The sequence below is a fragment of the Protopterus annectens genome, chromosome 8.part0 (genome assembly GCF_019279795.1).
Source record: "Protopterus annectens isolate FY-2018-M chromosome 8.part0, PAN1.0, whole genome shotgun sequence".
Lineage (NCBI taxonomy): Eukaryota > Metazoa > Chordata > Ceratodontiformes > Protopteridae > Protopterus > Protopterus annectens.
The window spans coordinates 1,800,041,252-1,800,053,593 of NC_056741.1; the positions used below are offsets into that span (position 1 = coordinate 1,800,041,252).

At 40.0% G+C, this 12,342-nt stretch overlaps 1 protein-coding gene across 1 annotated transcript in view; it reads right to left on the reverse strand.

Annotated features, from left to right (window-relative positions):
- CALB2 (calbindin 2) overlaps positions 1-12,342 on the reverse strand; it is an 865,351-nt gene that overhangs the window by 286,030 nt on the left and 566,979 nt on the right. Inside the window, exon 5 of the mRNA XM_044081296.1 lies at positions 8,407-8,463. Coding sequence (XP_043937231.1) covers positions 8,407-8,463 — 57 coding nt within the window. The remainder of the gene's footprint in view (positions 1-8,406; positions 8,464-12,342) is intronic.

Here is a 12,342-nt window from a genome sequence, read left to right on the forward strand (position 1 = left end):
GTGTCATTTGACATGTCAGCACATACCTGCGGACAGTACTGCACGTCCTACTGCAGCGCATTTCATACCTTCTGCGTTATCTTGCAGTCGATATTGCTGTTTCCTCACACATGTATCTGTTTCTGTTCATACCACTCCACCTCCTAGAGCACATTTCTGGACAAGGCCTTATCTGATAGTGGGACACATAGGGGCAGTATTGACATGTTGCTCTTACAAACGTAGATAGTTGACACAATAATAGGTTTTGCATTAGTATGGCTTTTCTGTCGGATTTGGTGTCTTAATCACATGTTTGTCATTATTTCATGACTGCAGTTATCAGGAAAGTGCCAGAATGTTACTGATGTTACGTGGAACACACCAAACATATGAGGCAGAACTCTGCACATTCTGAGTAAATCTGTACAGTTGCGGAGTATGTGTCTGATACAAAATATCAACTTTCTGACACCAATACACACACTGTATGGCGGCATCACAGGCCACATGCCATTACATTTATATTGCAGGACACACCCACCCAGACAGTTGTATTCCTCACACAGGCCAACAGCTGCTTATCCACACTAATTGGTCTATCATGTACCGTATGTGTGCGCCGGTATTTGCGCTTTCTGTCAGTGGCAGAGCTCACGTACGAGTATGAGGGACTGGACATTGTTATGGTGACACTGCATGACACCCTGAGGGACACATTACTTTTGTGTCTATTAACCTTCCACATTGACATTCACAGGGCATACGTTGCCATTCACATTTGTCGGAGTACATGCGTATGACTTGTACATGTTTTCTCATTTGTCCTGATGTCTTTCTTCTCACCTGTCCACCTAGTATCACTAGTTCTGTACATGTATTTTGGACAGGTTACCTTCATACCCCTAACCTGTACACATTATGGGTAAATGCCCTGACGTTTGACCTTTGTCCTTGTTACATTTGTCATAGTGATGTGCCTTTCTGGTAAATTGCTGGCAAGGCATTACGAACTGTGCGGTTAGATAATAGTGACTGACATTTCCATTACATGATTAGTAACACTCATAACATCCGTATTCATGGCTACGCCAGTATTCTCACAACGTTCTGACTTTGTCTGGGGTATATCTAATATAGTCCCTATTTGTATTTCATGTACTATGCCTTAGTGCAGCTGTGTTATTCTGACAGTTTGCCAGTTATGGGTACCATCTTGGTCGTACGCATAACCATCCATGATAATCGCCTACATGACACTGATATAGGGCCCTACATATTGCCAAAATGGTTTACGCAATATCCAGTGGATGGTTTGCCCCATTATTGAGAATATAGGCGTGTGCTATACCCACATCACTCCCACGGGGCGGGCCTACGAAATCTCTGCCAAACAACACCTAGGCCCATTTCTGCATACCCATGATTCCCATACCTGACAACCCTCTACAGTACCCATTACACATGTTTAATGTGTGTGGTACTGAAGTGTGGAGACACTTATATGCACTCCCCACTCTCCGGATATCAGTTCGTACGTCATATATTCTATCGACACATGTATCATCACCCTTGCACCTGATACTGTTGCATGTACAGCTATATCGTATTTGCTGAGGTCACTTATTTTGCGTCAATGTCGGTTGACACTACGTATGGATCAATTTTTGGAGTCCTGCAATGGACACCTATCTGCATGTTTAAAGTGTAGAACTTGCTGGACTGTCACTTTCTGGCCAATGGTTTGGAATGCAGCGGTTTATTCACCTTTCGTGCATGTCTGTTTGTCTACCCATATTAGCTATAATGTGGCCTATTTATGTACATATGTCATATCTATGGGACATAAGTCTGTTGTGTATACATATATACATGTACAATCCTCATTTCATAACTTGCTTTGGTTTACGTCTGTGGATTATGTGTATACACATATATCTATATCCATACCATACCTTTCCACTGTACAGATTGTCGCAGAGTGTACAGCTGGTTGCCTCTTTATCTTCGGTGTGTTTTACATAAATCTGTGTCTATCTGGCAATGTGGTGGCATTTCATTTGAGACTTACGGTGGGGAATTCTGGCAAGCAGTTCAGGTTATGACTGCATACCCTTCAGAGAATCCATGCTACTGACACACCCGTTATTCTATCCACTTTCTATGTTTGTTCTAGCACATATCTGGGGTTTGTCCCTATTTGTACTGGTAGTTTGCATACCTTTGTCCGGTTTCATACTTTACGGGATTAACAGGTTTGAGCCATGTATAACTAATGTGGGGGAAACAGCATTCATTTACTATGCTGTGAGCGGATCACACACGCACAGGCGCACTTGCATTTCCTTATTGTGGGTTACACGCAGGCGCACATGCATATCCTTATTGTGGGTTATATATGTTTACTAAGTCTTTGTGCTTACGTGGGCTTTATTACTTGTGACAGTACCAGTATATTATCTGTAATCCGGTTAACGGACGTATGCGAAACACACGTTCACCTTTACATATTTAACTGTCTGTACAGCACAGACGCATTCATTACACTTTCACATTATATGTGCTGTAGTCGTAGTTCAACCGGGACTGCATTCACGTTGGCCGGATGCTGTAACCACTATACGTTTGGTGTTCTGACTCATTTATATGCATACCCATAGTACATAGCTACATTAACATATGCCTCACCGCTTCACTTACGTCACAGGCATCCATTCTCCTGCTGGGAAAAATGCGGTACTACATGTTACACATTCCCTATTCCCTACTGCTCTGGACCCAAGCTGCATATTTAATCACTGCAGGGATATTCAGAACCCAAAAGCTTATAGTCCTGACACATACAGGTCTTTAATTGTCAGGGTGTTCATGTGGTGATCTGGGTTTAGGCTTGTCCGCCTGGTGAACGGAACTGCCCTAACCGTGTGCAAATGTCAGACAAAGCACATGGACAGGTTTTGTCCATTTTAAACATTTAATCTGTGTTTACAGACACAGGTGTTTGGGCACCTGTCAGCAGCTTATGATGTTGGCAATACATAATATGGGTGGGGGTGGTTACAATACATAATCCACGGTGAGTGGTGTTCCCATTCACATTTGACTATTTTCTGTATTCATTCTTACGAGGGCTATTATTTTGCACATGACTTAACTATGAATTAACTACAGGTATGCAGTAGTACAGTCAACATATGTGACGGTTTGTTACAGTATAAATGTATGGACCTCTGTAATACTGGGGTCTACCCCACATCCTTTACAACATTTCATGCTTATGTACATACTATTATTCTGTGAACTTTCGAAGTTTGTGAGAGCAGTAATTACATCTGTCCCTATTTGTCCACCCATCCTTTTAGGCTTTGTCCAGATTTTGTTGCTGTAAAAGGTTGAGAGGTGGTGTCGGTATGTGATTGAGTTGACTATAAACTGTCGATAATTCAGTGGGGAGTAGGGTTACCACTTGTTCCTCTTTGTGAGGGGAGGTCCCACTTTGGACAGTTGTGTCCCGCGATGACACCTAAGACATGGCAAATGTCCTGTGAATTTAAGACAATAATATATTTCTTATTTTCTTTACTAGTTGCATGATACAGGTATTTCATATCTGGTACACATAACTATTATTTGGGATAGCATAAGCTATTCAAATGCTATGGAATAAGCTTTTATCTTGGCATACAAGTGTAATTCTATCCTTTGCACTGGCTGGGGGTATGTTTTATCCTGCAAATTCTCACATTTCTACAAGGGATGTCCCACCTTGGCCATCTGAACAGGTGGCAACCCTAGTGGGGTGACCTGCATGGTGGACAGCTGTTCCATCCTGCATAGTTATGTTTTGCATGCCTGTGTAGAAACTGAACAGTGCCGTGACTACACATACATGTTTTGTCCAGATGTGTACAGTACTGGACACTGTGGCGTGTAAACAACTCTGAGGTTTGAACAGGTTACTTATCCCATGCGGGATGTACACACATTTTGCCGAAACATGAACGTGCGGCCATTTGGATTTACGTAACTGTGATGGGATGTTTACAAACGTGGGATAAATATTTGCAATCCTGACACTGCCTACGATGATACTTCCTACTACATATGGGGAATACTCGCTATGTGTAGGTGTACGGCTGCGCAAGGCTGGTAGCTGGATATGGTGGACATTCGGACATGGGTGCGGGTTATGTGCTATACAGGGGTTGTTGCGTATTGCATTTGCATGCATGGGTTCTGCTTTTGGATATCCCGGTTCCGCATATAGCATCCTATGTGTATGTGATGGTTACGTTCCTGTTCATGTGTATAGCACATTTTAATATACATATGTTTGTGTGTGTTTGGTATACAATTTGGACTGTCAGGTTTCTTTACGGTTGTTATATAGCCACAACTGCCCAGCTGTGTACTATCACTACCACTGTGGGACTGCTGGTGACCATGCCCATGGGGCTAGACGTGTGTATTGGCGGCGCGCTGACATGATGCGCTTCACTTCCACTGGGTATAGCTTCTGACAGTGCAGTACATTACGGACACACGATTTTAAATATCATTTGTTCCATGGACGGAAACTCATATTGTGTTGCGTGCATTTCTGTTTGGTTCTCCATTTCGTGTGGCCGGGAACTGTCTTGCATGCTTTGCATACGTTTCATTATCCATGGACACTGATAGGTGAGATTACTATTGCAGGCAGGCTATAATATTCAGCAGTTTAGGTTGCTCATCGCCAGCCGACATTGACACGCCTCCGGGCGCAGCTTAGTAACGCCCCATGCACTCGCGCACGTGTCCTATGCACGTGGATGAGGTGGCGGCGCACCTTCATTAATATGCATATGGTGCTACTACACCATTTATACACCGCACGGCCGACGCAGGCCTTACACCGGCCTTGCGCCGAGCTTCATGAATCCGGGGGTATATCTTGTTGTTTATTTTGAAATGCATATTTTTCATTTTTTTTCTTATGTAATGTGTTTGAAATTGTTTTTTCTCTCATAAGTGGAGCTTTTTTCCCCAAGCCTCTGCTGAAAATGGGCTCTTGTGACCCAGTCAGACATTTCTGGTAAACAAATATCAGTAAATAAATAAATAAATAAATAAATAAAGTGTAACATATGTGCCCAATGTGGGTTTATTTTAGGAGATGTATTGTCTACTGTACATACTCCAGCTCTAGCCATTAAATGTTATGCCATTTCTGGTACTAAGAGGTTAGTATATATTGCAATTTGCAAGGACTGCAATGCTTTTTATATAGGGAAAAATAAATGTAGCTTGCAGGAACATATATATCAACATAATTTTGATATTTTGAAGAAGAAAACTAAAAATACTCTAACTGGGTATATTTTGGCATTTATTAATCATTCTTCTTTGCTTTCTGTTTAGGAATGGCAATTGAGGTTTAATGCCAATTTTCCTCCAGGTTTAAATGACACTCTTTTTCTGTGTTGAAATCAAGGCATTTAAAAACATGAAACCTGTCATTTTATTTTTACTTTTATGTTGTAATTAGGAAGGTTTTTTAAAAAAATCTTTTATTCATTAGTTTATTGTGAATGTGCCCATTGAAGTGAATGAAACTGTGACATGTAACTAAGGTGAGGTTATTTAATTAGATTTTTATGGAAGTGTCTCAGTTCTGAGGAAGCCCCTGATTTGAAAGGGATGAAAACACTTAACTTTTATTTTGTTTATGCTCTAATAAAGTGATTGCTGCAAGCAGCCTGATTCCTTGAATGCCTTTATCGGATTTCGGGTATGTTTTAGATGCCTTGGCTTGTTTTGCTGTTTGCACCTACTTCTCAGAAATCAAGGCTAATGTCAAAGGTCTCTGGCAGATGAAGTTAGCGGCTTTCATAGATTCCCCCCATAGCACTGATATCCTACAAAGAAGGTCTAATACAAATAAATGATTGATGCATTACAGTGCCTCTTGGGAAATCGCCCATCCAAGCTAAATACTCCACTGATAAAACACCCCTAAGAGTTGACCCAGTAGTTAGGGATTTGAGAACATATATTCATAGTAATTTGGCCTTTAACCAACATCTAGCCAAGACAGTATAAAAAACATTCTATGTCACCCAGCTCATACACAAGGGTATGACATCCTGGTCCCAGGAAGTTATAGTATTACTCTACTCAGCCCTTATCAGACCCATAATCAAATACAATGCACACCTTTGGTATGTGCCTAACCAGACAGCTACAACATACCCTCATAGGTTTCTCTGCAGGAAAGGTTATGAATACTCTGTCCTATACAGATTGCCTTAAGGCCCCACCTCTTTACTCAGTCTTCAACAGGTCACTGACAGGTGATCTTTGTCAGGTATCCTCAGACCCAGCTTTGATGGACCTCTTACACATCTGCAAAACAAACAGTACCAGGAATATTAGCTCCAGGGTCCTGAACTTTGCCTGCAACAAAAATAAATTTGCTAGACAGACTGATATGTCTCTTAAAGGATTCCAGCACTGTGGAACAAGCTCCGCATCCTTGTGAAGTCAAGTTCATCCCTGACCTGTTCCAAGCGAAACCCTGATCATTGGATGGGAAACTGCAAATTCACCTCTGGTCTGACCCCCATGTCTCAGATGGACAGCGGCCCATGACAATTTAGGCAATCCCAAACTAACATACCCCCCACACACATCACCCTTAGCTACCTCCTTAGTAACATACTTGCAACCATATAGGTGACCAATGTACTGGAGGGCACATCTGGGTTGGGTTGCATGGCTAAGCTTATAAAGACTCTGGTTTTTAATAGCCTAGTACAAACCAATGAACCTATGAACACAGTTTCAAGTAAAGCACCAAAAACTTAAACCTTACACAGTGCACTATGACTAACATACAGGTAACAGGAAAAAAACGTGTAATTCATTCGACTAACAGGACATCTGAAACATTGAAGGAATGAGCAGAAACAATGTAGCATGTCAGAGGATAATGCCCTCCTCAGAGGAAGGTAAGGACTGAACAACTGCCAACTGAATGTTTAGGAGCACAGACGTATGTACAAATTACAATTTGGGGCAGTACAAATAATTTTACAGGTATTCATTCTTATTCACAGTTCTGTTGTCTGAATGTAGTGGCCGGGACATAGCAAATAAATGCTTCTGTATGGTGTTGGAGACTTGTCCTTTACTGGCAAAGGCACAGTTCTTTGTGCAAGCAAAACTGTACTGCAGTTTCAGAATCTTTTGACTGTGTGTGTGTGTGTGTGTGTGTGTGTGTGTGTGTGTGTGTGTGTGTGTGTGTGTGTGTGTGTGTGTGTGTGTGTGTGTGTGTGTTATGATCACTCATGGGGGAGGGGAGCAGAGTAACATTAGATAGTGATAGTGACAAATTTGCATTAGAGGACACATACTGCATAGATATGACTATTATGTGATGGCTGACAGGAAAGAAAAAAGTAAAATAAATGATCACATTATTTAAAGGGGAAAAAAACAGAAAGCTGAAACTTACATCTGATCATTTTTGGGTAGTGGTATAAGAAGCAGTGAGCAACAAACTCTAAATAAATAACAGTGTGTTACAGAGATGTTGATAGAAAAAAAAAGAGAGAATAGGGGTGAGATCAAAATGCATGAGGTGGAGACAGAACTGGCTTTTATGCAGAGAATACCTATAGCATGAGCACAGAGACTAAACAAAGGTGAAAAAATGCTCACCACTGCCCTCTAATGTGACTCAGGGACACTCTAATGTGTAGAATGACACCTCTGGCTACACACATTAAACTAAGATCCAATAAGGTTGAACAAGTGATGTCTGAAACTGGTGGGGGGATGACTGTCTTAATGTCCACTAGCTGTTGACCTGCCTCTGAGAATTAAGAGACATTGAGAGGCATTGTGAAGGAAAAGGACATTATGTGTAATGAGGGTGCCTCTCCCATTTTTTGTTTTTTTTTGGGTGGGTGGGGGGGTGCTATGAATCTTGCATGTTTTTTGGTTATGGTCTGGCACAGGCTGAGATCTGGGAAAGGGAATGGCAGACTTACTTCCATTAATACATACTAGTCTGATACCAAAAACAGACAGGTAGACAAGCCCAAGCAATTTTGGACTCCTATCCCCCCTCAACTTAATTAAAGAGGATGCAATGATGGAAACGGTGGAGAAGTGACTCCAGATTAAGTGCATAAATATTTTGTGAGAAAGCACTCACAGAAGAGGAGGCAGGAATCTTTCTGCTGAATCATTTCACCTCAAATGACCTTTCCAAATGTTACACTGAATCTTTACAAATCTGTTATTTCAGCATTTAGGCTTTGAAAGGCATGCATAGCCTTTCTATATTTTCACACTGTGCCAAATAACCCCTCAAAAATAAAACATCATATTAACTAAACCTTGAAGTCTGCCAACCATGAAACTGACATGCAATTTCCATACCTCCAACTCGTTGGCTTCTATGTAGCCACTGCGATCAGTATCATACTTTCTCCATGTCTGTAAAACAAAATGAAAAAATACATGTATTACATCATATTCTAGTGATGAAAAGACTTGGAGGCATGCTAAAGTTGTATAAGTCTGAGACAAGTTTGTGTGCTTCTGCAAATTCATAGACAAGAGTATGTATTCAAGGAAAAAACATGAAATGATTAATAACAGATCAGTGGAAGAGATGCCTCTATATTAACTTTCATTTTCTTTTCATTCATCTTTACCCAAGAACAGTTATGCACAGACTTTTTATATATGTTTTCTGTTTTGATATCAGCATGAATGTGGAGTACTGTGTATAGCCTCAGCAGTAAACATCTCTAGTATAAAGAAGAGGAGGAGGAAGATGGCACAAGACTGGAATGAATGTCCTTGGAGAGGCTGTTAGATTTCCTGAATGTTAATGTTCCAAAGATAGCAACAACACAGATTTACACAGTAGAGTTCCTTCCTGACTAAAGTGGTCCAGTTTTATGATTGTTTTACTGTAAAACAACTGGATCCATGCCTCAGAGATGTTGATGGCAAATGAAGAAGAACAAGTTTGAGAACAAACTGCATGAGGTGGACAGAAAACTAGCCAGCTGATATAAATCAGAGATTAACAGTTAGGGAGAACCTGCCAAGCCGTGTTTGTTAACATATCTGTGCCCCACATCATGATGGAGAGGAGAATAAGGCTAATCTGTTTATGGACAGCACCCCGCAGCACTGATTAAGGATGGAGCAGTAAGCCCTCAGCATGATGACGTGTGGCCTAAAGAGTGGGCAAGACAGGTGGTAGTAGGGGCACACTGTGAAACAGTGTCAGGCTTGTCACTCTGACTATTGGGTTATGGTTAGCATGTATGCTTTAGGGAGAAAACCTATAGAATAAGCACAAAAATAAAAATGAGAACACGGGGATACTGATGGATGGGTCATCTGCTAACATCTCAATAAAAAACTTTAATAATTTGCAGTTTTAGTGACTGAGATAATTAAAGGTACATAGCCTTAAATTCTTAACATGAGACTTCTTCATTTTAAAAGAATTTAGGATGGTTTGACATTACCATAAAACCCATAGTAACAACAAACAAAATAATTAAAGAAACTGCAGCCATTGTCATTTTTCCATCTTCAAAATATGGAACACCACACTACCGGTCATAAGGAGGAACAGGTGGGCAAAATAATGAACTCAGAACTGGGACATGAGCTGACAGTATGGTGAAAAAGTTACTTTCTACTTGCAGAAAGTTGTTTTGAAGCCCAGTTTTCCAAGGATTATCAGATAATTTCCTCTCACATTATTTCTTGGGGGAAAAGTAATCTACCAGTTATACAAAGTAGGACAGTGTGTTTTAACACATAGCTCTTTGCAAATGTTAATGAGGTACTTCCTGAAATCCAAAGTTTAGGGTTTTATTCTTTCTGCCTTCCTTTTGCCTACTGTATGAATCTGATCAAGTCACTTAATCGGACAGTGTTTCTGAAAAGTGGGTTAACAAGGGCTGTAAAAAAAAAAAAACAAAAAACAGATATTTATAGAAAGTTTAATGCCAGAAAGCTAGGAATTAATATGTTTCTGAATTACATTACCAGTAAGGATTGTCCAAGGTTGTTTGTTTCCAACATGGCAGCAGGTTTCAGTAATCTGGGTACACAGAAACACATAGATGTGGTCATCAGTTATAGCCCTTTGCATGACTACATGCAGGCATACGTTTGCTTTCAGCTGAATAAACAAATACATAAAGAATGACTGGAAAGTGTATGTCAGCTCTTTTTTGTGAGAACCAAATCGTACTATCCATTGCATTCCTATGCCCACCCAACCTTAATAAATGCAATGAAGGGAAACTACAAATAACTCCCCAGTAATGGGAGCACTTTACTTCTTTGATGGATCTGCTGATGAGAACTTTGATTGGACATGTAATGAAGGAAGAAATCATAGTTGGAAATTCTGCAAGAGGTTGTTAATGGCTGTTGAACATTTTTTGGCTTTCATAGATCATAGATCATAGATCATAGATTAGTACTAGGCTAACTGCCCTCATGGGCCATTTTAAGCCTAGCCATTTACCCCATGTGAGAATCAAACCCTGTACCTTGTGTTTCTAAGGCAAGCACCTTAACCATCACACCAACTACTGAGGTGCAGACAGAACAGTAGCAGTTGGAATCTTCTGGGAAGGGAGCTGTAAATTGTGTGGCGTTGGTTTTGGGGATGAGATATTGGATAGCATCACAGAATTATTTAGTGAATCTTTCAGCAATTTCAGCATCTTGCAGTTGTGGAAAAAGAAACAAAGCTGTGACCATTTATTCATTTATATTTGTTTATTAGGATAGTACATTGATTAATATAGATTGATTTCAGGTCCAGCTAGGGTGAATTCCAAAACATTTCACAAACACAGAGGGTTGAAGTGTAAGCAATAACAATGGTTTAGATTAGTTACATAGAAATACTGTAAATGTAAATTATAGTAATCAATCACGGAGAAATTTTCAAAATTTGCATTCGTTTCTAAAGTGAGTCAACATTTAGTAATTCTGTGAGAGGAAAAGAAAAGTGGAAATGCGTTAGGGAAACTGTATTAGAAGATATGGCCTGTGCTAAAGCAGACATTTTTGATTTGCATTCTGAACTTGGAGTAAATTGCCAAATACTACGTGTCTAAGAGGAGAATTTATGTGCAGTGCTGTGGAGTTTGGTTATAGAGGAAGAGAGTTGTTCTAGCTTGTAACTAATGGCTCAATTTTTATGAGAAGCTATTTTTTCATGACGTTTAGCTGTTAAGGGGAGTAAAGGTCTAGAGGTGGAGTAGTCTGTAGAGATAGGATCCCAGCAGTAGGTCAGATCTTTGTTTGATGGGTATCCATTTGTTTTTTTTTTTTTTTTCTAAGATGATACAGGGATACGCATGAAGGGATGAGTTTTAATGAACTGGAAGATGCTGCTGAAGATTCTTTGGAGTGTGTTGGTGTTTTTCTTGGAGGCAGATGCAGAAATTAGAATTTCCTATTCTAGCTGAGAGAGGAGAACTACTTTGCCAATGGCTGCTGTGGCTGGTTGGGATAGAAAAGGGGAAATGATCTTGGCCAAGAAGAGGAGGGAGTTTATTTTGGTTCTTACTTTGTCTATGTGGAAATAAATGTTTAGTGACTGATCAAGCCATTATCTTAGGTATTCGAAGGTGGAGGTTGCCTCTAAGGAATGGTTGTTTAAGATAGTTAAAGAGTCATGTGCTTGGTGAATTTTCCATGCAGTTTGATCTTAGAGGGACTGAGAAATAGTTTATAATTTATGAGTCACTGGTGGAGCTCATGTAAGTCTGACTGGAGTTGGGATTGAATGTTGGTTTCAGAGTGACTTGATTGATAAATGACAATGTCATCTGTGTAGAGGGTGAGTAGGAGAATATCCTAGTAAGTTCTCTTCCTCTGTACCATTGTCCTGTTAATCTCACTATCCCTAGATTTATAAACTAATTTTAGTTTCCTTCTATGCTTTCCCCTATGTCTGATACCTTCAGACAACAGTTTTGTTTGGTTTGGCTCCTCATAGAGTGTCCTTTAAAAATACAAATACGTATATATATTAATTTTTGTAAAAGTAAAAAGCTCTACAAAGTTTAACCCCACAGAAAATGGCTTAACTCAATTATTGTTCATATTGTATGACCTCTTATCAGAAGTGTGAGACCTGATTTGTGACTCATCAAATAATACATTATTTACACTTTTTTGCAGGTGGGGAGGGCAACATCCCAGTGTAGAGGTTTGTACTTCCTACATCTTTTTTACTTACATAAACTACAGTTAGGTTTCCTGTATCTGTGGGAATAGTCCAAGTTACTATTATCTGTAAATTAGCATATATTCAGCTAT